General features: G+C 46.0%; 1 protein-coding gene across 15 annotated transcripts in view; it reads left to right on the forward strand.

Annotated features, from left to right (window-relative positions):
• The window catches only part of PPIP5K1 (diphosphoinositol pentakisphosphate kinase 1), a 43,050-nt gene that overhangs the window by 13,860 nt on the left and 3,777 nt on the right, over positions 1 to 25,413 (forward strand). For 10 of the 15 annotated variants that reach the window (XM_090149262.1, XM_090149261.1, XM_090149260.1 and 7 more), the window contains 14 exons: positions 834 to 955; positions 1,708 to 1,890; positions 2,848 to 2,989; positions 3,606 to 3,829; positions 4,832 to 4,959; positions 5,423 to 5,537; positions 6,494 to 6,601; positions 7,804 to 7,920; positions 8,256 to 8,420; positions 9,043 to 9,127; positions 13,590 to 13,712; positions 17,928 to 17,990; positions 20,447 to 20,626; positions 25,250 to 25,387. In XM_090149262.1, coding sequence (XP_090005388.1) covers positions 834 to 955; positions 1,708 to 1,890; positions 2,848 to 2,989; positions 3,606 to 3,829; positions 4,832 to 4,959; positions 5,423 to 5,537; positions 6,494 to 6,601; positions 7,804 to 7,920; positions 8,256 to 8,420; positions 9,043 to 9,127; positions 13,590 to 13,712; positions 17,928 to 17,990; positions 20,447 to 20,626; positions 25,250 to 25,387 — 1,893 coding nt within the window. The remainder of the gene's footprint in view (positions 1 to 833; positions 956 to 1,707; positions 1,891 to 2,847; positions 2,990 to 3,605; positions 3,830 to 4,831; positions 4,960 to 5,422; positions 5,538 to 6,493; positions 6,602 to 7,803; positions 7,921 to 8,255; positions 8,421 to 9,042; positions 9,128 to 13,589; positions 13,713 to 17,927; positions 17,991 to 20,446; positions 20,627 to 25,249; positions 25,388 to 25,413) is intronic. The other 5 variants (XM_090149264.1, XM_090149265.1, XM_090149266.1 and 2 more) reach the window with 5 other exon arrangements.

The following is a 25,413-nucleotide window of genomic DNA, read 5'->3' on the forward strand; positions in this document are numbered from 1 at the left end:
CCAGACTGCTTAGCCCAAGTGATCTTCAGTGTGAGGGATGCTCAGATGCCTGCATAGCAGTTGGTGCAAGGCCTCTTTGTCCAAATATGCAGCTGACTTCTGTCTGATATCTGTCCTTATCTAGCAGTGTGTTTCTCTGAATTATGAGCTCAGAGCTGGGAGCAGTGTCCACATCTTCTCACACAGTGTGACTGAATACTGTGCAAACTCATCATGAGATTCCATCCAATATCAAATGACTCATCACTGTAGTGTTTTTGGAGGGTCAGACTCGGAACTGCAGGAGTTGCTTTATCCTATTAGCAGTATCTCTCCTTTGATTGACCCAGCCATCACAAATAAACTTTTTCTTTTTCATTCCACAAAGTGGAAAAGTAGCTGTACAAGTTATGTTTAGAAGCCAGGTGCCTCACAGCTGAATAGCTCTGGCTGTGGTTCTGATGGCAGCAGAACTGCTTTTGTGCAAAAAACAAATAAAAAGAGGCAATTCTTTTGTGCCGCCTCATTCTGCACAGGGATATTCAAGCTAGCAGGCAATTATGAACTGCTGGAAGGGGATTGCTACATAATTTGGGCAGCATCAGATCTTTACTGGTGAATTCGCATCCCTTCCTCAAAATGGGCTTTGCCAAGTTAACCTGAAGTAGCTTTTCAGGCTTCATGTGATGGCTGGAAGTGACTATTTTGGAGTAGTCTAAGTGCTAGCTAATGATTCTCTACGTACTTTTGTTACTGCAAGCAAGTTTGTTGTCTGAAGTAGTGGTATTCTGCAGTATACTTGGCTGATAGTTTTTGAGGTGTCAGAATACTGTTCTGAGCCTGTTTTGTTCCAGGTGATTATGCTGGTTTCCCTGGATGTGGCCTGCTCAGACTGCACAGCACATACCGCCATGATCTCAAGATCTACGCCTCAGATGAGGGACGAGTTCAGATGACAGCAGCAGCTTTTGCAAAGGTTCTTCCTCTCTTGTGCATCTGCTAACTCTGCTGCATTAGCCTTTGGAATCTGCCAGTTTTAAAGGAAAACCTCTGGTGATAAGGAAGGATCTGTCCTAGGAATTTCCCCTGTCTGTTGGAAGGGCAGTGGTGCACTATGTTGATAGCAAGTGTGTGGGGCAGCACTGGAAATGCGCTGTAGCAGCACGTGCTTGTTGCCTTTGATATGCTGCCCAGTGTTAGACTGTGACTGGAGAAGGAGTTGCTTACAGAGTATTGCTGGTATTTAATGTTGGAGCACACTGCTGAATATTAATTGCCTACAAAATTAATTTCTGGGATGACTGCCCAGCCAGAGGGGTTATTCTCTGACTGCCTGATTTATGAGAGGAATGAAATGTCTTTGGGGCAGTCTAGGGTGGAGGTTGGGAAGGAGAGGGGCTCATCTGCAGTTAAAGCTTGAGCCAAGGGAGATCCTGTGGTCACCTGAGCTGTTCTTCAGAGCTGTATCAACTTCTCCCAGCAAACTGTGTTGGCTGCTCAACAATTGCCTGGACAGTTCTGGGGCCACTGCAGGCAGAGCTGCTGTTTAGACAGAATAGCTCTATGAGCATTACAGAATCACTGGTGATTATAAGTGCTATGGCTGTAAAAATACTCTTCAAGGGCAGGTGAGGTTTCATTCAGGCTGACTGAAGGCTGGCCATGAAGCTACCAGAAATGTTTGCTGCTTGGTTTGCACAGCTGAAATCTTGTCCTGTATTGTTTTAGGGTCTGCTGGCCCTGGAAGGAGAGCTGACCCCCATCCTGGTGCAGATGGTGAAAAGTGCCAATATGAACGGTCTCCTGGACAGTGACAGTGATTCTCTAAGCAGCTGTCAACACAGAGTGAAAGCACGACTGCATGAAATCATGCAGAAGGACGCTGAGTTCTGTGAAGAGGATTATGAAAAGGTAAAGCATCTTCATGGCCTTGGAGCTCCCTGTGGTTTAAGATACAAAGTCTGCTGGTGTGTGAGCAGTAGTTTTGTTAGTTTCAGAACAGTTCTAGTCAAAACTGCAGGATGTAAGCAGAACCCAACAGGGGAAAAGGAAGGATCTGGGGAGTAATAATGCCTACCCTTCTCCAAGTGAAAATGCCCCACAGTTCTCCACTGTCCTGTTCAAATCATTATCATGGGACCTTTCTCTCCCTATTAGAGGTCCCAGTGCATCTGATTGTCATGAGAGTGCTCAAAGAAAATGTTTTTGGCAAATCTGTTTTGTAAATATGAGTATAAATATGCGATAGGCTGGCATTTGGGGTTACCTGATTAACAGGTTAGCTGCTAGTTCTCATGGCTTGCAATCCCGTTTGTTGTGGACAAGCAGTTCACCTTTGCCAGATTTTAGATCCATACTTTGTGTGTGTGAACAGACCTTTTGGCTACAAACCATTTTGCTGTCCTGTCAGTATCTGATAACTGCAAAGCAGATAATATGGGCTACATCCAGCAAAGTGACGAATAAAAGCACTGTAGCTGCTTCTCCAACAAGTCCCTAAGCATTTTTTTTCCCCAGATTCTGAGATACAATTACAGAGCTGAGGCCTATTACCATTAACAAATATATTAATCACCTCAAATAAATACTTAAAACACTGTGAAACCCTTTGCTCAAGCACAGAAGCAAAGCAAGACAGGGGTGGGTACTGTCAATAGAGGGAGGTCTGGTTGATTATGAGCAGTTGTTTGCTGTCTCCAAGTTTGGTCCTGAGGCAGTTTTAAGATCATACCAAACTGCCTCTATTGCACTCAGCTGGGAACACAACTTTTGCACTTAATCATAAAGCAGGGCAGCTGAAAAAGGCAGACATGCCATGTTCCCAGTCTGTAAAGGTATTAACTAACCTCTGCTGGTATCTTCTCTCAGCTAGCACCTACAGGTAGTGCTTCTCTGCTCAACTCCATGACCTTCATCCAGAACCCGGTGGAGATCTGTAACCAGGTGTTCACCCTGATTGAGAACCTCACCTCCCAGATACGAAAACGGTTGGAAGACCCAAAATCTGCAGGTGAGTGTCACAGCTGCAGCAGATTCATTTCTTCTTCTGTCTTCACAGCTGCCAAACATCACCATGGTTTATTTTACGTATGTGACTATAGCAAAGAAATTCTAGAGTGGAATTCCATATGTATGATCGATGCAAAGGCTCCTATTCTGCTTTCAGCTGCTGTTGAAGTGAGCTGTAATGTATCTTGTGTTCAGAGAGAACGTAAACAGCAGCACTATGGCCTTAAGGGATTTGTCTGACCTTTTCAGGCATTTCCTAGAGAGGAGATAAATGCAGTAGGCAAGATTTTTCAGTCATCATTTGGTGAGTTCTGAGAGCTTTCCTTATAACAGCGCAGAGGTGTTACAAAGGCATTGGTGGGGCACCCACACGCGTTATGATAAACAAACCTAAAGGCAGATGGTTTTACTTTTCTCACATATTTCAGAAGTTGTTTACTGCTGCAGTTTAAGATGCAGCTCAAAAAGGTCCAGTGGCTTTTCCAGGGCAAGATTCCTGTCGGTGGCATAATAATTGGGGCCCTTCTGTGCTGGAAGAAGTCAGTCATAGCTTCCACCTGAGATCTGCATGGAAGCAGTCAGAATGTGAATATGGTTTTGTGCTCTCTGGTGTTTAGACCTGCAGCTCTACCACAGTGAGACTTTAGAACTGATGCTGCAACGCTGGAGTAAGCTGGAGAGAGACTTTCGCATGAAAAATGGGCGTTACGACATCAGCAAGATCCCTGATATTTACGACTGCATCAAATATGATGTGCAGCACAACTGTGCTCTGAAGCTGGAAGGCACAGCCGAGCTCTTCCGACTCTCCAAAGCCCTGGCAGATGTGATCATACCACAGGTAGAGCCTGTCCTGCATGTGTGAAGGGTCTGTGGTGGCACTTTCTGATCTTTCCACTGTCTCTTTTTTCTTGTGTCTCCTACATTAGCTCTCAAGGCAGAGTATCACGGGTATTTCTCAGGTCTCTTACTATTTGTGTAAGGCCAAAACCATCTACAACTTACGATGTGCAGTGCTTTCTTCCTGGATGAGGGTTCTCACAGCATCAGAATGATGAGCAAATGAGGCAACAGCTTTTGCATGTCCATCACAATGCATTTAGCACAGCTTTGGGATGAGTGTGTGTGTGCTGTAACATCCCATTTTCCATGTGCGAAGTTGTACACGGGGACATTTTCTGTATGAAAGTGAAGCCTTTTTTGGTGGATTTGACATCCCTGTCAAACTGGGTCTTGTTCAATTTGTAGAGTTGGTTTGCTTCTCGCAAAGGTTTTGCATATGGAAATGTGAGTGGAAGAAAGGGACAAATGCAATACGTCTCTTTGTTTTGTTCCACTCCAGGCATAAATGTTTCATTTGTCAGGGATGGGCTTCTGACAACAGGGCCCAATTGCTCTTGCACTCGTGTTGGGCAGAAATGGGCTTCTGAACCTTTCCACACTGTTTCTGATAAGAAACTGTTCAGCCATTTACAGTTCAGCTCTTCCAGTTTTATCTTTGTAAACAGCAGTTGTTGGGTTAATCCTTATGCCAGGTCTCTGCCACAAGAGAAGGTTGGCTGATGGTATTGGTCCCTCTCAGCTGTCCAAAGTGTACTGACAGCCATGTCTAGGCAGATTGGGATTCTTGGAGGGTACTCTGTCCTCTGTAACCTCCCTAAATAAGTGGAAAAAATGAAAAAGGTGCTGAGTAGCATTTCCCTTTCTGTCTTTCCTTACCTGTAGCAGTGCTTGTGGACAGGACTGTGGAAGTGCAGTCTCCTTTCTTCTGAGAAGAAGATATCTACTGGGATATCTGTCTGAGCTCAAAGATATCTATTGGGTTTTGTTTGTTTTCCTGCAGGAGTATGGAATTAATAAGGAGGAGAAACTGGAGATTGCTATCGGCTTTTGTCTTCCTCTAATTAAAAAAATCCAGTTGGACCTACAGAGAACGCATGAAGACGAGTCTGTCAACAAACTACATCCCCTGTAAGGACTGTGATGTTTGCTGGGGAGGGCAGGCTCTGGGGCAGTGCGTGGGATCCCTACCAGAAGAGTGTAGTGGTTTAGGAGGAGGCACCAAGGGGGACACCGAGAAGGAAGCACATCGATGTTCCTAGAACAGGAAGAGAAATCCAAAGGCACATTGAAACTGTTGGGAGTGAAGCAAGATGCCAAAGAAGTCGTTGCAGCTGGATGGTGGTGCTTTCATCCCTGTCTCTGCAAGGAGCAAACGCTGGTGTGATGCACCCACGTCAGCCCCACTATGTGTCTCCATTAGGATAGCAAAAATCTTCTGTGCCTAATGCTCGCTCTGCTTGCTCTGTTCCTGTTGCTCTTTAACAATTCCCAGTGTATGATTTTCTTCTATTGAGTAAGCGGAAGTACTGCTGTGTGGTAGATGTCAATCCATTGGCAGGCTGTGAATAACACGGGGCTGATTTTTGTTCAGGTACTCGAGAGGAGTGTTGTCACCGGGCCGCCACGTTCGGACACGGCTCTACTTCACCAGTGAGAGCCATGTGCACTCTCTGCTCAGCATCTTCCGCTATGGGGGGCTCCTGGATGTAAGTGTTCCAGCAATGCTCACAGAGTAAGCCACCCTGCTTTTTCTCAGCCGCCCTTTCCAATGCAGACGGAGTGTGTTTGCAGGTTGCCCCTTTAGCCAGCACTCACAGTAATGATGTGCACCAGTGCTCTCTGACCAGCTCCATCGCTGCCGTGTCTGCATGCTGCAGCTTCCTGCCTTCTGGCATGTAGAGGGATTGTTCTTCCTCTTCCCTGACACCAGCTGCCTGGCTTGTGCAGAGCCCTGTTTTCTCCAAAAGCTATCCTTCTAATTTTAGATGAGTCTGGAGCACTTGCCTCTGTAGAAAGAGAGCAGTGTGAGGCAGTGGTGATGCAGGAATTCTTTCCTGCCTCCTTCAGCAATTTGTTTAAAAGAGTTATTTAGTTGCTGTTATTTGGAGACTTTCAGTTAATTCAAAGTCAAGAAATCAGTTTGCTTATCGAGGAAGTGGCCTGGGGTTGTAAATGCATAGAGAGCTCAGTACCAGGGGGAGAGAGTTCTAGGGGACTATCTCGTCAATCCAACCTCTTGTTGCACTCTCATGACCTGCTTCCTGAAGGAGTCAGCATGCAGACCTGAGAGAAAGCTCTGTTTAAGGCTTCCTTGGTGTTTTTTTTGTTTGTTTGTTTTTGTCATTTCTCTAAAATCTTGAGAACGACTGTGCTTGGGAGCTGCTGTGGGTTACGCATTTCTCCAGTCAGCATGGCACAGGGGGTTGCATCTGGGTGTCCTTAGATCTGCATGTGGGTTGGGTGGGGAGCTGTAGTGTCCCTCTGTGCAATTGCTCCTTCCTGTAAGCACCCTGCCCTCGTTGCACAGCCATCTCTCCTGTTTTTGTCCTAACAATGCTGTTACCTTGTGGAGAGGCAAAGTCTCTCAGACCCATTTCACTGAACGCTGCAAGGTGTCTGCTGTTGCTTATTCCATGCGACTGTTTATGTGTATATATATCAGGAGAACAAAGACCAGCAGTGGAAGAGAGCCATGGACTATTTGAGTGCTATCTCAGAGCTGAACTACATGACCCAGATTGTTATCATGCTCTACGAAGACAACAACAAGGTGAGGGATGTAGCTGTAGGACAGAATCCTTCCTGCCACGATGCTGGGCGCAGCCCCTGAGAGATAAAATCAGTTAGAATTTTGTGATCTGAGCTTTCAGCTTGTGGATAAAGACAGATGGATCATTAACACAACTGCTAGTTCTTATTTTTAGGTGTGAGGCAGTGACCCACTTACTGTTTGTTACGTGTAAGCAGAATGCCATCCTGAGCAGTAGTGCCAAACTTGCATAATTGATAGTAGCAATTTGAAAGCATGTCCTAAAGCAAAATCATTTCTTGTTTCTTAATATTAATTACAAGTTAACAATAGGAAACAAATTAAAAACAATTTATATTTGGCTGTTTATTCAGAGTATTTCTAGAAAATGTCCAGAAATCCCATATTTATAAACTTTTTTTGTATTTGCTAAAAATCCTCTCATATAGTTAGGGAAGTATATAAGGATATCTTTAGGAAGAAAAGACAACCACTTAAAAATGGGTGGAATGTGGAAAATGGCAGCGATGGCCATAAACAGTTCTGGCACTGAAGTGTGCATTCTGAATCCCAGATTCTGTGATCTATGCTTCAGGAGGTCGTGGCGAGAGGAGCAGTCCCTTTACAAGCTTCAAAATGAGAATGTCACGTTCAGAGAACAGATGTGGGGTTTTAATGGCAGAACAGAGATCTTGAGTGGCAGAGCAAGTAGAGATGATGAAACTTTGGGTTATCATTAGTTCTGAAACCTGTAAAAGTTCTGTCTGCCTTCTAAAAATAGGTATTATTTTAAATAATTATTAGAGACTGTTACTTGAGTCTTGGAGCAAGTTGACTGAAGGTCTGGGAGGGAGCCAGTCTCTCCATGTGCCTGTAGGTGGTTTTGCAGCAGAGTGGTCTCTGTTGCCTAAAGCTGTGCTTTAGTTCCATGAATATATATGTAGAGCCTGATTCTGTTTTGGCCTCCTGGTGGCTGCTGTGACAGAACAAGAACATTTTGAATGCCTCGGCTTTGTGCTAATGAGGGCCATACTTTTGGACAAGGCAGTCCTAGAGCCAGTATGTCTGTGGGTTTTTGTTGCTTCTGCCTTCCTTCGGAAGGATGCTGTTGGGGTGCATGCTGCACCAGCATGGCAGGGTGGCCAAAGCCCAAACCATGGCCTGTGCTGACAGCCTGCGAGGTTTCCATGTATTCGCTTATTCCCCATCCCTGCTGTTCACAGGACCCATCTTCAGAAGAGCGCTTCCACGTGGAGCTGCATTTCAGCCCTGGAGTGAAGGGCTGTGAGGAGGACAGAAACGTTCCCGCGGGATTTGGCTTTCGGCCTGCCTCAGCAGAGGTGAGTGCGCTGTGCTGGGCACGGGGCAGAGGGCTGCCCTGCGCGGGGACGTGCTGCGCGGCTCTGCTGAGCGTCCTGCTGCCCTCCGGCCCCGCGGCCTGGGCCCAGCAGCGGGCTGTGCTCTCCTCCGGCCTGTCCTTGTGCCCGAGGACTCAGCAGGTGACGTTCTCTGCCTGACTTGGCGGGCGCTGTAGGGCAGTCTTTGTTCGAGGAGGAGCAGAGTGCTGGTATCTGACTGCGCTTAGCGGAGCTCAGAGATCCCGGCCTCGAGCAAATGCCCCGGGCAGCGCCTGGTACGGATGTATGCCTGGAGCTGTCAGTGTTCCCTACTGCAGAGTGAGGACAAGAAAGCAGACCAAGGCAGCCTGGAGGACCTCTCCAAAGAGAAGGGCATGGATGAGCCCGATCGTGCCCAGCCAAGGTCTCCGCAGCCCTCCGAGCCCGTTGGAATTCAGCGGAGATCACCTCTGATCAGGAACCGCAAGACGGGGTCGATGGAGGTAAAAGCTGCTCTTGTTGGTCTCATAAAGGTCTTCTGCCTCATTTTAGTTTCCTGAGATTCCTCTTCAAATAACAGTTTGAGTTGCTTCTGTGGATTGATTTGGAGAAGGACTTTGAGTTTTTGGAAAGGCTGGCCTAACAAACTCCCCGTGGAGGAGGGACAGGGAATTTATGAGGAAGAGCATTTTTGGTATCTGTTTTCTGATAGGGAAAGCAGCATCAGAACACGAGCTGTTTGTTAGCTGGCTTCTGCCACTGTGTCACCCATGGTGTGACCTTTGTATGGGGAGTCTGCATTGGGCACTACTGTGTTGAAGGGGATATACATTTCTGCTGCGAAGGAAGGAAGTCTGTCCCAGTGATCTCAGTGGTCTTAAGAGACGAGGAAGTCAGTACAAGGATCCCTTACTGTTTCTGAAATTTCTACTGTTCCATATCCCCAACGCAAACATGAAATTAAAAGTGAGCACACGTTGTCACAGTACTCATAAGAGTGCTTGTATGCTTCTTGAAAATTGTGATTTTTAAGCAAGAGGCACTTTTCTTTTTACTTCTGTACAAAAACACTTGACAGCAGTGGGTAAGACAGGGCATAGTCCTGATCATGCTCTCTCTTTGCAGGTGCTTTCTGAATCTTCTTCCAAAGGTTATCGCCTCTTCAGCACTTACTCCAGGCAAGCTTCTGAGATGAAGCAAAGTGGCTTAGGTACTGTACTTGACCCGTTCCCAACCTGCTCATCTGTACCTCTGTATTCTCATGTGCATCTGTCTGTCCCTCCCTGTATTTATCTGGCTCAAGTTCCTTGTATGTCTCTCTGTGTGCATTGTGTCTTTTGTAGTTACTGCCTCGACCGCTGCCGAGATTATCACATTGTAATGACTTTTGTGTGTGACCTCCTCCTTCAGTTTCCAGCTACAGAAGACGCACTTGTCATCCCATGTAAAACCCGAGCCACAGAGCAACTTATGGACTGAACTTCTGCTTCTGTGTTGCTCTCATTTGTTGCATCATTTTTAAACTTAGTAGGAGGAGATGATTTCACATGAGATCTGGAATACTTTCTGTTCTGCAGGAGCGTAGTTTACATACAAAGCTGTTTTCATGTAAGACTATTGTCTTTCTACCTTTTTTTCCTAAAGATCTCTTGTATGAAACAGATCTATCATCTTCTGCTGCAGTGTTTGACAGCTCTCAGAGCTGGGATCCCCTGCATGGTAGCCTGTGGGAGAAAATATTTTGGGGCAGCTGGTGTTCTCTGTTGTGTCCTTGAGAATACCATTCCCTGCCATCCTACTGTAAACTGTGTCTTAAGCAAAAAAAATTTTGGAAGCTGAATAGCAGTCTTTGGTGCCATGGGGTTCAAAACAGAGAAACCTAGATCCTGCAGAAGCCTAAAAAGCAATGGGGAATGGAAATGCCCAAGTTAGGCCCACTTTCTTTTTCTCTAGAACCATTTTTTTTGCATTTGAGTTCTGAGGCATGGCCACAGGTTTCCTTTCAGCAGTTCTATTACTGACTCTTTACTCCGTGACACAGGCACCTGCAGCCAAAGGTTATCTGAAGGGCCTGATCACTGCTTTGTCCCTTTTGAATAAGCTGCTTCTTTGGAAACCAATTCTTGTCAATTTGATGGAATTTTCTTTGCTACAATTAGAAAATATCCCAGGTTTCTGTTTTGGAAATAGAAAAGACTACTACTGTACTGGACTTGACAAAAAAAATTTGAAGTGCAATCTCATCAGGTTTAATCTCAAGTTCTTACCAGGCTAGCCTCGCTGGAGGCCTTTGCTGATCATTCACCCAGCTGTGAAGCTCTGCAGATGGAAAATTTTGGGTGGGAATTGAGCGAGCAGATCTGGAGCTCTGTCTGGATATTCAGTTCAGTCACCATTTTCCCCATGGAGACTTGTGGCTGTGTGCAAGGAAGGGTTGAACTGGTGTTGTGCTGCAACACCAGGCTGCACAATTTCTGCTTATCAGAATGTCTGTTTTTGTGAATTTCTCTCAGCCTATGAGCTGCTGAAAAGAATGATGCTTCTTTACTTGTGAAAACCAAGCTCTTTTAGGAATTTTCATGATTCCTTTCCTGCTTGCTTCATAGAAGTCTAATGTCTTCTCCCACTATGAGCTGAGGTATGTTTTCTCTCTTGCAGAAAGTATATAGAACTCATGGGATCCTAAACATTGGCTTCAATACTTGTCTCAGCAGCTGTGCTGTGAGGTGATTCATTCAGATGCTGCCTGCTGTTTCTGAGCTTTTCTGAAGTTCAGAGCCTGACCTTGCCATTGTCTGGCTGTTGTTATCTCAGAGGGAACATGTGCATCTCTTCAGATATTCCCTCACATGTTGAATCATTTTGGAAGGAGAAGCAGGGCAGAGCTGTTGCCCTGTTGCCGTATCTGCCAGAATTGTGTCTTTGTGGTAATTCAGACATGCCTTGAAATGGCTGCTGGGAAGAAGCAAGGGCTGCAGCTTGCTTTGTCTGTGCAGCATGTTGCTTTGGAGTATGCCTTGTTTTTCTGGATAGGAACAATTGCACCATCGTGGACTGTCTGCAGTAGTGTGTGTACTTCTAGCTAAAGAAGCATAGGGATGTTTCAGTGCCTTCTTTGCTTGCAGAGCACTTTGAAACAGGATAAAATCACTCCTCGCTGTCAAAGGGGTGATATTATTGCCAGTGGGGCTGGCAGCTTTGTGCTGAGACTTTCACTCCTGGTAAGAGTGAAACAAGGGATATCCATTTTTGAACATCTGAAACATTGAATATACAACTGAAAGTTAAATATACAAAAATGATCCAGCATATTATGTTATTCCTTGTAAGCACTGCTACATCTTAGATCCAACTTGCTAGTATGGTGTTCTTTGGGATGTGTGCTTGTTTGTTTAATTTGGTTACAGTGAGTTCACTGTAGACAACTGCTGTCATCCATAGAGTCATGCTTGTAAATTCTGTTTGTGTTTAAGGTGCTAACAAAGTGCCTTTGTCTACTGTATGATTACAAACACTTAGCTGTCCTTAGTTTAATGATTAGTGGCACAAGATGGCAAATGAGAAAAATCTGTAGTTATGTTTTCATCTGCCAGTAAATAAGTCTTGTCTTTTGTTGCTCTTTGTTTGTTTTAAACCATAATATGGCTCTGAGCATCACTCTGGCTGCCACTTGACAAAATTTTGTTTGCATTCTGATAGATTCCTGTTCATGCTGAGTCACCACTGAGCTTCCCGCTACTGGGGTTGGGAGAAATGTTCTCAGACTTGAGTATCAGTTACCCTGCAGGCAAGAGCTGTTTGTTTGCTCTTTGTCCAAGGACAAAACATGCTGGTCTGCCCAGTGCAAAGCCACTAGCAGTGTTGCAGTGGCGGAGTCGCTTAGTCCAGTGCATATGACAACTCTTTTTGTCAGCCTCCACAGTTCTGAGAAGCAGATATCAGCTGAGATTGAGCTTACGCATCAATAACCCAAAGCTCAGGATTTTTTTTTTTTTTTTTCTCCGAAGAGACTCCAGTTAAAGTGCTGATTTGTACAAAAAGACCTGGCATCCTCCTGGGCGACAAATGGATGTCAGGCAGTAGCATGTCCTTCAACCAGAGAAGGCAGATGGCTTGCTCTCTCTGCCAGGTTAATAGGACTGCAGCCAGCAGGCTGAGGAAGCTGGTCCTTCCCCTCTATGCAGCATTTGTGAGACTGTATCTGAAAGACTGCTGCTTGCTTTGGGCTCCCTGGGTGAAGAAGGGCATGGATGTAGCAGGCAGCAGCCCAGGGCAGAGCAGCGGGGGTGTGTGGAGCTGCAGCACAGATTGGTGGAGACCTTAATGCTGTTTAACCACCTGAGCAAGAGATTACAGAGGAGTCAGAGAAACATGAGAAACAACAAATAGAAGTTGCAACATTCCAATTACCTTGGGGGAACTGATTTTTCACCATAAGCATGCCAAATATTGGGACTGGGGCTTGGAATCTTTCTGCAATCTCCTTCCTTGAAGGTATGCAGACTGGACACATCCTAGCAAGTTGATCCAAGCTGGAAGCCTCACAGAGTTTCCTTCCAACCTAATTCATTCCACGTTTTGGGACCAAGAACTTCTTCCACAGTAGGAAGAGTTTATTTCTTTTAACAGTAATAACAGATGCACTGTTCCACTTAAATACCAGTAGGCAGTATGTCAGGCTTCTTGTCCTTGCAAACGAGGTAGAGCAAGATCAACCTGCTTGTTTCTGGAAGCAAGGTATGTGGGAGTAATGTTTTTAGCAGATGGTATTTACAGAATGTAGTATCAAGGCAGCTGAACAAGGAATTTATAGACAGTCAGTGGTTTTATCTTTCCAATAGTAAGTTGTGTGGTTTTTTTTCCCTCACACACAATTGCTTTCTGTGGTTGAAAGAGTCCTGTTTCAAATACCCAGCCATTCCCCAAATGTCACATAATGTCAAGCCACTGTGAAAAATGCTGTGCAAACACCAGCACTTACCGGAGCTCACATGCACTCTCCTGTGCATGAGAATGTAATGCATGCCTTCTTCCTTACCATAGGGTAAGCAAAGCTCCACGCTGTGTGCGCCTGTGGTGCTTTGTAAGGTCATTTGCAGAACACTTGGACTGACTCTGGAGTCAGTGCATGACCAAGTGGGTGTGAAAGAAAGCTCTCTTGTCCCATTGCTTTCCTTACTGATTGACAGAGCGATTAATCCACACTTGCAGCAACAGTTTCAACACACTGAAATGCACTAGGTATAGGTAGCTCTTTCTTCTTCTCAGTGTCCAGCAGAAGAGGGACCTTCCAAAGAGAAAGGACAGGAGAGCAGATGTTGTGTGAAATGAGCATCAGTGATCTGCACCCTGGCTTTTCTGACAGGAGTACTTGGTTTTGCTGATGGGTGTCAGGATGTTTTTCCTAGATTAGATTGGAAGAGCCAGAGGGAAATAAACCATTGGAAGGAGTTGGAAACTTTCCTGGAGCTGAATATTGGGCTACCTGCTGTGCATTTGGCACTGCTGAATTCAGAATGGGGAATACAGCCTGCCCATTCTTCCCCAGCATCATGTATTTCCTGGTATTGCTTCTAAAGCAGGCAGTTTATTCCTCATTCTTCAACTAACACTGCTTTTCTGTAGTTGCATGGTGTGGAGAAGTCATACTAACACCTTCCATGCCTTTCCAGGGTCACAGTGCACCGGGCTGTTTAGCACCACTGTGCTGGGAGGCTCCTCCAGTGCCCCCAACCTTCAGGACTACGCACGCAGCCATGGCAAAAAGTTTGCCAGCAGCCTGACATACAAAGACGGTATGTGTGTTCTCTGTGCAGCAGGTTAATCTGTGGCCTTTGGTGTCTCAGGGAGCTACTAAAGCAGAGACTTAGACCGCTAAGAAGAGTGACACAGTCAGATGTGTATATTCACCTCATCTAAGTAATGCACTCTGTCGTATCCCAAGAGGTCGTGGTCCCTGCTAGGACAAGGCAGGGGCTGGCATTGTGCGAGAAGCTGTACATCGAGGTGTGGTGATGCTGGTGTATAGTAGTGCTGGTGGCTGATTTTTCTCTGGTGTTTAAATACTGCTTGCTGGTGTTGAGGAAGGATTATTGGACTAGATATGAGAGAGGTCTGTCCTGGTACATGTAAAATCATCTTGCTTACCTTTTTGACCTTACTAGTGCTAAACCAAGGATCTATTGAGACATTAATCCTCAGTCTACAAAAGATGGGGCAGTGTGATGTGCTGAGGGAAACAAGTTGAGTGCTGAAGTCCCTAGCTGCGTGCTGGGCATGCAGAAGAATCTGAAAGAGCTGTCAAAAGGCAGTGTAATAGGTGTGATATGCCCGCTGTAAGTGCCTGCAGAAGGACTTGGAGTTATTGTGAGTGGTCTGTAGAAACTGCTGTACAGGGCAGCAGGGCATATTTGGTAGGACATATTTGGATCATTAGTGCAACTGTTGCTTGGTGTGCATAGATGAAAGGATGTTGCCAGCTGAGGATTTATCTCCAGATGGTATAAGCTAATTATGCACTGAGATGCTGTTGCTACTTTCAAGGAATCTGGAGCACAGGAGAAGACTGAGGTATTCTAGAGGAGTTGTAGGGATGTTATGCACCAGTGAAAGTGTTCATTATGATCCCAGTAAGACTCTGTCAAGTATCGATTACAGTAGATTGGGTGATGAATTGTTTGAGAACAGCCCTGCAGAGGACTTAAGGGTACCAATGGACTAAAAACTGAATATTTGTCTGCAGTGTGCACTTGCACCCCAGAAAGCCAACCACATCCTTAGCTATACAAAACTGTAGAATCACAGAATGACTTGGGTTGGAAGGGCCCTTAAAGACCATCATTTCCAACCCCCCTGCCTTGGGCAGGGACACCTCCCACTAGACCATGTTGCCCAAAGGCCCCATCTAGTCTGGCCTTAAACTCTTCCAGGGATGGGACCCCCACAACATCCATAAAAAGGATGAAGGCTTAACATATCAGGGTGATGTGAAAGATGTTACCCATTCTGAGATCTGTTGGAACCCCATGAATACTGTTGTACAGAGGCCGTGATGTACACTGGCTTTCTGTGCTGCTTTTCAGTGTAAGAGAAAACTGCATTGCTTTTCACCTCTTCAGGGAGCTTCTTAGCACACATCAGGCAGTGTGGTAGAGACAAGGAGGGTGAACTGGAAGGATTTGTCAAGCCCTGCTGCATAAGCCAGAGCTGCTCAAGGCAGCAAGTGCTGGTTGACCATTGGTCCCAGAATAGAAGCTTGTGGTGTTTGGCACAGGGCAGGGGTATGACGACCACAAGAAATACTGAAAAGGCCAGCTAGGACACTGACTGATTTTCTTCCACTCCAAGCAAACACCATAGGTCCAAAGGCAATTACCAATTCTCAGGGAAAACTGTCAAAGACTGCTTGTTCTGTACCCAGCTGGTACCAGGGCAGATTTTGTCCAGTCCCACCATTCCCTGGTGCAGTGCTGCCTTTCTCTGTCAGCTGTGTACTAAGAGCATGCTTGCAATTGGCTCCTTGCAGTCGAGGTTGAGGTCCAGGGCACATTTCTGCTGCGTTAGCCTAAATTCTGTGTTCTGTGTCCTGAGATGCAGCTGTACGCTCAAGTACTTACAAGTCAGACTTATTTAACTAATGTACGACTAACAGCCCAGAATTATTCATCTAGATGTTACATTTCATTTTTCATATTTCTCTGCATGTTACAGCACTCTGTGCTACCAGTGCTCTGCTGCAATCATAGTAACTGTGAGTGTAGCAGAAGTGCTGAATCACAGCTTGCAGCAGTGATGGAGCACCTGGTGGAAGGCAGGGCCAGCCCAGGGGAGCTCAGGTTCATGCAGTGCAGCTGAGTGACAGGAAGGGCTGGAGCCAGGATCCATCCCCTCCAGCCCCATTTAAGGGTTGGCAATGGAGGTGAGGGTATCTCTCTGGAGATCCCTGCCTACCTGAGGCCTTCTGAAGGTAAGCAGCTGCTTGCTTTCTTTCTTTCTTTCTTTCTTTCTTTCATTTCTGCATCCATGGCTGCTGCATATGGGCTTATTTGCATTTGCTGCAGCCAAAGATTTTGGCACCCTGCTATTATTGCTGTACTTTCCATCACATTATAGTGTTACAGTGAGGAATTGGGAAAAACAAGTAGGAGGCAGAAGGGCATTTTATCTCCTGAGGAAGGTAGTGTGGAATGTGAGGTCAGCCCTTGTTCTGGGCCTTTCCTTTTAAATGAGCACCAATGAAATGATGAACATTGGCACTGAAGCCAAACACCACCAGAGCTGAGTGCAGTAAGTGACATGGCTACAGCAGACATTTGGAGTATGTTTGTATCAGGGCGTTTTTCTCAGTCATCAGGCAAATAATCTTTAAAAAGTCTCCAGGCTTTGGAGCGCACATTTACTGGCATTTTTCAGGGCTGTGATGCTTCAACATATGGTGCATGGCTTGTGGCACTTCATCTAAGACTTGCTCAAGTGAAATTAAAGTGGCCCATAATTACTTCAGTCTCTTTGCTTGGCACTGGAAGAAGACTAAGCAATGGTTCAGTGGAGGGTTCCGTCCCAAGCTCAGGTTGAAGGAAGGTCCTCTGGTGATGCTTTGAGTTCAGCTGTCTGAATCCAGGGATCCAGTAGCCTATGTTGCAGCACTATCTAAACTGATGCTCTTGTAAATGCAAAAAGGAGACTTGAGTAAGCTGACGGTGTCTACCATCTGTGTGACTGCAGCACCAGGGCTCACACAGTTCTCAGAGGACACGTGTAAAGAGCTTTGCCATCTAATTGTAGTTTAAAAGGAGGAAAAGAAAAAAAAAACACCAAATTTTTTAAGGCTGTTAAGCTGCAAAGGAAAATTGAAGCAATTTTGAAAGCTGATTTAAGTATATTATGTGGGCAAGTCAGTGGGTGTAAATAGAGAAGCACAGTGTAGGGTGTGGAAGCATAATTGGTAAATGAATCTCCTAACCTCAATATGCAGTGACAGGCATGTATAAAGACCACATTGACCAGGTAGAATTAATGCATTAAATAGAAATGACATCCTTAGGTCCTGAGTAGTAGCGAAAGGTATGACAGGATGGGTTCTCCATCAGATCCTGCATATAGGTGATCTATGCAGACCATTCTTTCTATAGTAACTGAGGAGTACCCAGAGTGGGAATAAACTGAAGTGTGTGGTTTTTTGTTTGTTTTTTGAGCATATGGAGACCAACCCACAAACTCATCTATTTGTGCCCCATCAGCAGATACATAGAGCCTATCCTTGCACTAACTTCTGATGTGTGATTTTTTTGTGAGAACTTGGTCTGGTCTGATTCACAGCCAGGAGAAGCCTGAGGACCAGTCTGACAGGTGTATCCCCAAACCTCTTCTATACTGAGATGCTTTGAGCAGCAGAACTGCAGAGATACCATCATGGATCTTCTATTTGTTCCCTAATTACTTCATTGATTTAACTTTCAGATTCATAAATAGCTCTGCTTAGCTTGCATTTAGAGGTTGTTTTGAGCTGCATTTAGCAGTGACAAGGCTGTTCAGTTCTGCGGAATAGACTTTTCTTTGGGCAGTGGTGAATCCTGAGGACCATAGCTCTAGGGTTTCAGGATATGTGGTGGTGCTGCTGATTGCTTGTTACAGCTTTGTGGCTATGAGTGTGGCCTTGTTGCACCTCTCACTGAACTGAGCCTGGGTTGCTATCAAGATGGCTGGAAGTCTGGTGGGAAGGTACATGCTGCCGTCTGTGATGGAGGGAGTGCCACTGATGTCCTTGAAGAGCCATGTGTGACACTGACAAGACAGTGCAAGGGAAGCAGGGAGCTGATACTGTGTGAGGAACCCAAGAGCTTCCCTCAAACCTGCAGGCAGAACGTGCCTGGGGTACGGCAGCAGTGCCAATGGAGGTGTGTTGGGGGGTCCAGCAGGAGGTGCACCTGAAAGGGCAGAGGCAAGCACGTGAATCGGGGGTTCCCTAGAGGCAGGCTGTTAACTGAGATGATCTGTTTTTATTTCCTCAGAGCTCTTGTCTATGCCAGCCGTAAAACGATTTTCTGTGTCGTTTGCAAAGCATCCGACTAATGGTACGTTTGCTTCCTTGATTTGACGTTCCCTCACACTTCTAACCCCATGCTCACATTCAGTTCTCCTCTCTGCACATCTCTCAGCCTTCTTGTGGTTTCTTGCGTGTCTGTGTACCTGGTGTCCATGCTTCACCTTCCCCCATTGTCTCCTTGTGACTGACTTGTTCATTCATCCGCTGTTACTGCTCAGTGGTTCCTGTACTGTTTGTGGGAGGTCCGTCAGATGCATTTGTGTCCCAGGTGAATAATCAAGAGCAGTGACTGTGAATGGAATTCCTAAAGCAGCCTTTAAATCCACTGCTGATGTAAGGCCTTCTATAGCACTGCCTTGCAGGGGGTGGAGGTTGTGGGAAGAATGCCGTTGGACCTGAGGTGTGTGGGGGGAATGTCTACTTCATATCCTAAGAACACCAGCAACTTTGGTCTCAGCTTCTACACTGCGGATCTTCAGGTCTGAAATAAGAAGAGATCCTGGAAAAGTGCAGTCTGTGATGGGAGGGTGGGAGGTGCTAGCAGCATTCCTTAGCACAGTGGTCTCAGGAGGCTCTATGAAGCTACCAGTATTCCTATTTGCAAACAGGTTTGTTAGGTTGGGCCCTTGGTTACTCCAGGCACGGTGGTGTTGGTGGGAGTGGTCTCACCTTTCCTGCAGCATTTTCCTGGGAATGGTCTCCAGAATTTCCATCTGCAGTGCTGCCTTGGCCCTGCCACTTTCCCAAGCTAGGAGGAGATCAGCAGAGTGCCACGCAGTGCATCTTCAACCATCCTCAAACTCCTGTAATACTGGTAGCTATGACAAGGCTTGGTAAGGAAGGATGTCTGACAGTGCCTATGTTTGCTCACTAGTAACCTGTCACTGGAGCTGTGGGTCTCTTGAAGCTAAAGACCCCTAGCTCTGCTGTAGAAGATTCCTTGAGCTACTATTTATTATCCAAATCGTGTGTAGAAGCTTTTGAAAACATCTGTTTCATAGCATTGCTCCTACCCATAACTCATGTTCCTCCTGGGAGACAACTTAGAACCAAAGCAGATCATGAAAAGATACTGGGTTAAGCATTTCCGTCCTATGTGATCAGGATTGCTTCTGAAATCCTGTTCTTAATAAATATAGAGAACTTCTGCTCTCTGTGATCTGTAAGGTGAAAGAAGTCCAGAAGACTATTACAAAGACCAAAGTTCTGGGAAAGATGAAGGAGGAAGGGGCATCTAAATGTGGCATTGCTGCTTCAGCTATCCAAAGAGAACCCACTTCTGGTTTGCTTGGTTTTGTTTTTCCCAGAGGGGTCAGCTGCTCAGTTTGCTTGTATGTCTAAGTGCCATCTGAGGAAATGTGTGTGTTAGCAGGATGTTGTTCTATCTTGTCAACAGAACTTGTACCAAGTGCCAGCCTGTCCTAAGCCATACTGTAAAGCAGCTGCCCCCCATAGAAGTATAATAAAGTGAAACTGAGCATCAGGTTTTTTCCAAGTACTAATGGCAGTGCTTCTTAATCAAGAAAGCAGGTGTCCAGCAGGTGTGAGCATAAAGTTTGGCATAGATATTGCACTGGTTTTAATGGGAAAGATGTTTAGCTGCATGAACCACTTGCCTGAGAATGCAAAAGTTATTCACAGCCTTGAATCTGGATATCTTCATTCTAAAGAGCTGCCTCTACTTGATTAGGTGGGATGGGTGAAAGAGAGCAGTGGCCAAGCACAGGATCAGGCCAGATGGTTTATCACCTGATCTCACGAGTCAGCAGGACATGAGTCTTGAGGCTGCACGAGCAGGGGAGAAGACAGACCTGTAGGTTAGGATCTGTCTGTCATGTGATAGCAAGAGCATCACAAAAGATTGCACAGGGCTCTCTTGAGAGTTTCAAGAAGGTAGGTCAGCACTTCTTTTCTTCCACATGCACTAACAATATGTTCTCAGTCGAGCCGTGCTGTCCCCCAGCATACATCGCGCCGCCTCCAGACGTTCAGTGTCAGGTCACTTGTTCTCCTACATCTGATGAAGCGAGCGGCTGCATTTGGATGCAGGACTCTGTGCTTTGTTGGCAGTTTGGATTTCTTGTCTCTGCTGGGAGGGTGAGTCTGGGACGATGTTCTTATGTTGCTGAACCTGAAGTGTACAGGACTTAGAACGTGTCCTGGAATTTTTTCAATTGTCTGACTTCACTTATGAAGATGAAACCTCGCCATTCAGCCTCTGGTGGGACTGCCCACATGCACTGTGTTTGGCAGAGGCTGGGTCAGGCGGGAGCCTGCCCTGCTGCCTTCCCATCTGGGGTATGTAGAACTCAGGGTGTTCCTATTCTTAGTGCGGGAGGGACTGAGCTGTAGTGCGTGATGTGGGTCACCTCCTGCACAGCAGCCCTGTTGCTGGCAGCTCCGTTTCCTACATCTCTACATTTTTTTCTGTTTCCCAGCTGCATCTCCCTGCTCCTCTCACTCTTTGTGGCCCCTTTCCTCCAGATGCGTTTGAGCACCACCACGTTGCCCAGTTGCTGCGCCGTTTTTCCTCTGACTATGCCACGAGCCGGAACATCTCCCTGGATGCCACTCTAGCCCATCACCTCCAGCAGTGCTCCTACCACCTGCGCCTCTTCAGGAGCTGGCTGATCTCAGGGCAGGATGACTTGGAGTGTCTTTACGGTACTGCACGCTGCAGCTGCCTTAGTCCCGTGCTCTTAGAGCTGAGCGGGGACCACTGTCTGCTTGAGAATGCAAAGTATGCTTTGCTTCTAAAAAAAGGAAAGCCTTTCCCCTCACTGCATCCCTTACATCTCTGGATTGCTGCTGCAGCAAGGCGTGTGGGCTGTTGTACCGGCAGTTTTGTAGCCTTAGGAGCAGCCTTTCCACATGGAGCCAGTGCTCTTTGTGTAGCTCTAACTCTGCTCTTTCCATCCCGGGCAATTGTTCATTGCCTTCTTCCTTTATCCAGGGTAAGCCAATAAGCTTTCTGCAAATGCTGTTTTCCTGCCAGTGTGGTGTCCTGCTGATGTGATGCACCTGCCCAGGTCTCAGTGGCGTGCTGCTTAGTGTTCCCTTATTGATGGAAGAACCAAAGGGTTGAGAGTGTGGAAGGAAAGGAGATTAAGGAGGCACTGCAGCTGATCACGGGCAGAGTGAATGAGCATACAGTGGAAATTCATTTAGGGGGAATGAGTGCTTATGGGATTGTATTGTTTAGAGGGACCAAGTTAAGCTGGGGTAGACGCTGAGCTTCTGTGCGTCTGCATTGCATGGCATCTGTTTCACCTGTTAGGAAGTTTGCAGCGTGTCACATGGGGGGAGGCAGGTGATTCCAGTACTAAATCTAGATGTTATAAATCAGTGCTCCTTGGCTATTTGTCAGCCTCTGGCACAGGTGGGAAATCTGATGCATTGAGTCTCAGTGCTCCTAAGACAAGCAGGAGATTCCTCTCTGAGAGGGGTATCTGGCTAGAGTTGCACCATAAAACCTGCTCGGTGCATGTGGCTTGCTGAATGTGTGGTGTGATGCATGGAGTTCTTTTTTCATTCAGACCCATATGTGGCAGAGGCAGACACAGCACAGCGTTTTGGGCAGTGAAGCAACAGGATCAAACATCTTCAAAGCCTAGAAAAGAGAACTTTTTATATACAGCCTATTTATTCTTGATACAGCCCTTTCTACTGAGTAGGCAGCTTGGAGATGGCAGTTGCTTTTCATCTATAATTAGGACAATCCTTGGTCTCCTAGCAACAAATACTAAAGAGGATCAAAACTGCTTCAAGGGATGAGATACTGGAACAAAGCAGATGCTCCAAAGCTGAGCTTCCTCTACTGCAGATCTCAACCTTCCCACGTGAGCTCCAGCAGAGAGAGGGAATGAGTTCAGCACTTTGGGCAAATAAACTCCAAATATTGCAGCGTGATGCTGGGTTGTGCCACCTATTCTAATGCAGCCGGGCTCTGTGCATCAATGTAGTAGGTTTCCTATGTGGAAATCAGATATCTGCACTCAGTAAGTTTTTTTTTTTTTTTTTCTTCTTCAGCTTGACTGCCATTCAGACCACAGTTAATTAGTGTCTTTGGAACCCCTGCTGGTGTTCTTAGAGAAGTTTCTCCTGTCTTTGTAGCTGAAAGTCCAAATTTATCCTATGTAAAACTATGTTCTCCCCTTCCCTCCTTTCCTTTCTTTCTTGGCTCTCAGGTGTACTTCTACCTAAACAAAGAAAAGAAGCAAAAGATAGAAACAAGGGATAAAAGTATGTGCTTGGCATCCATAGCCGGAAGGATCAGTAGTTAAGTCTTGAAGTGATCTTTCTGGGAATCTGGGCTCATCTAGTTTAGGAAAGAAAGGGTGTGAAGTGAGTTCATGTTGGTAATGGATAGCAGTGATAATAACTGCAAGGGTCAGCTGTGAGGAAACAGGAGCATGGGTAGTGAGCGACCGGGCAGTGAAACAGCAGGTGATGTTCAGTGTAAATCCATGTTGGGTAACATGAGGAAACCACCCCAATTTCATGCAGACCTGACCATCACCACTGGGAAAAGGGAGACATCTGCAGTCTGGGAAGGGTGGTTTTGGTGGTGGTATGAGTGGCCTGGAGAGGAGCGGTGGGGATCTGCAGTTTGGCCTCTGCTTCAGCACAAGAACTGGGATGTTTCTAATAGACCAAATAGAAGGCAGCATGAAATAGGAATGAATTTTAAAAAAATACCAGAAACAGAGTGAATGAAACTCCTCATAACTCTACATGGGGGTGTTAAAAGTGCAACTGAACTTATGTGGAGACTGGAGAATGTCATGAAAAGCTGCACTGTGTTCAGAACAGTTCTGAGCTGTAAGGTCACTGCAGGCCTGGGGAAGGAGTCGCCATGTGCTGTCTGGTCTTGTAGCCTGTCATGAATGTACACTTCTGGCACTGTGGGCAGGGAGCAGCTGACCAGAACAGACCTTCAGGCTGACTGTGCAGACTTAAATTTAGAAGGGCTTGCTAGCAAGAAGTCCTAATTCATGTGCGTATTATGTACATGCATATAAACACGGGTATACACAGGGCATGTTTGAGCTCTGCCAGCAAAATACAGCTCAACTGACCAAGCATGTTGGAGGGGAACTTGCTGAGTGTGCTTTCTCCTATACCCTTCAGGATCTGTGCTGAGTCTGGGACGGGTGTTTCTTTGCTCCAGTGGAGCTGACATACAGAGCTTTGGCATGTAGAACTTTGGGGATGTATCAGTGCCATTGCTCTGTGCCATTGCTCTTGCTTTCAGAATTTTCACTACACAGGAACAGATAATCTCTCCATGCCAACACAGAGCTCAAAACCAGATAGCTGTGTAGTAACTTGGTAATTGCTGCCAATGAAAACATGTATGCTGATGTTCAGAACTCTCAGGTAAAAGTGTAATACACAAGAACAATTGATTTGGGCCAAAAAGACTTCTCACCTGAGCCTTCCTTGGCCTCTGTCTATCAGTGGTGTTGTTGGTGTCACACCTTCCTTTGACACTGGATCTTTGATTTCTTCTCTTTATTAGAGGTTGCCTGTACACTCCTATCCCTGTCAGTGCCTCCAGTGTATCTTGTAACATTGCCTTGCCCTATGTTCTATTTAAACTACTTTCCATTTTCTTTGGATAACTGGATAGCTGAGTCAACTTTGGTCTCTTTGAAGACAGATTCTGTTGTGAGCTGACATGAGCCTCCCTCTGTGCTTCTCCAACACCATCTCCAGTCTGCTGGTCTTTAAAGTCTTTACCTCACTGCTTTTCTTTAGCTTTGTCTCTCAGGGTGCCTGTGAGAAAATAATGAATAAACACTCTTCCTTATTCAGGAAGGACTTTTCAGCAAGAGAAAGAACAACATGGTGATTTTTTTTCTGTCTCACATTCCTTTGTCCTAGCCAAAGATTTTTTTATCCTTCGTGTCTCGAAGTAATGTTCATAGGCACTTTGTGGCATAGGTAACCCCTCTCAGTGGCTAAAGGAGTCTTCATCTCCAGTAGCTGTTATTGTAGCAGATGCACGCAGCACTGCAAACTGGTCATGTTCTGATCTGTAGCCTCCTTGCATGGCATATAATCACTCTAAATACCATCTGCTGGCTCAGGTTCCTTGCCTCTTGCAGTCCTGGGTTAGATGAGTGCATTGGGGCAGAGATTGATGAAATCTGGAGGTGACTGAAGGACTGGAACAGTGACATTTATAGCAGACAATCTGGGTGCTCCAGGTTCTCTCCTTCGTAGGTGCAGGGACCAATTTTAGCCTGTCAGTGTGCTGAGCAGCAGTTTTGATGTATGCATCAAGAGCCATATGCTTTTTTGCATTTCAAAGTAATTTTTCTTACCTAGGAAACAGGTAAGGTATGAACAGATCCAGTTCTTTTTCTTTTTTTATTTTTTTTTCTGAACTCCTCAGAGGGAGCTTAGGGCACACAGAATGGGAAGCCTGGGCTTAAGAAGTTCAGAGATCTTTAAATATGAGAAGCAGAGCAGAAGGATTCTTACTCCCATATACCCAGAGTCACTTCTGTTTCTTTCTTGCTCCTCTGACAGTTTCAGGCTGGCTTAGTGCCACAGAGCGCTATCAGGAAGTTTGGATGAAGAGAAAAATGCTTTACTGTAATCTCTGCTGACTCAATAGCAAAGAATTTATTGTGAGTGGTTGTGATTCAGCTTAGCTCTGAGCAAGAGTCTGTTAGATGTTGATATGACTTCTACTAATTCAGAGTTTGCAGACAATGAGTTCTTCTTTGGGGACACACGATTCAAACAGCTGTCTGGGGAGGGCTATATCAGGTGTTCCCTGCAGGGTGTGCTGGGAGAGTGGGAGGTTCTTTTCCCACTCTTTGCAAAGGCAGCGGTGCACCACAACTGTGCGATGAGTGGAGGGTGGTCTGTGTCTCAGGTTGGAGTGTTATCGATGGTGGGAGTCCTGCTGGGAAATTCTGCTGACTTCACTCAAGTTTTGTTTAGTTTCTGTAAACTGCAGAACTACACCAAGTTTTCCCTCATAACCAGATATTTTAGCAAAAGAGACACAGGCATTGCAGCAGACCTTGCTGCTGCTAGATGTTTCCTCCTCCTCCTTTTGCGTATGCCTGGATGCTTGCTTTCAGGTCTGTAACTGCATGTGATTGCCTAATGGTGATTTGGTGATTTTCTTGGCCTAGAAAAGGTGATCTTAGTCCTGAGTGTGGCTGCCGTTTGGTTTCCAGACTGCCTAGCTCCTTAAGCCATGAATGGTCCTGCAGAGACTTAGATTGCTATTTACTCTATTCATTTTCTGATTGGGTTTCTTTCCAGGTTTTGAAGGCTGTTCCATGGTTCCCACTATTTATCCCCTGGAGACCCTGCACAACTCCCTCTCTTTGCGGCAGGTCAATGAGTTCCTGACGGCTGTGTGCAGGAGTTGCACTGAATCACATGTTCGGTCTACTGCAGGTACTGATGAGGTGGGCTCATCTCTG

This window comes from Phasianus colchicus, chromosome 12 (assembly GCF_987193195.1).
Source record: "Phasianus colchicus chromosome 12, bPhaCol1.hap1.1, whole genome shotgun sequence".
NCBI lineage: Eukaryota > Metazoa > Chordata > Aves > Galliformes > Phasianidae > Phasianus > Phasianus colchicus.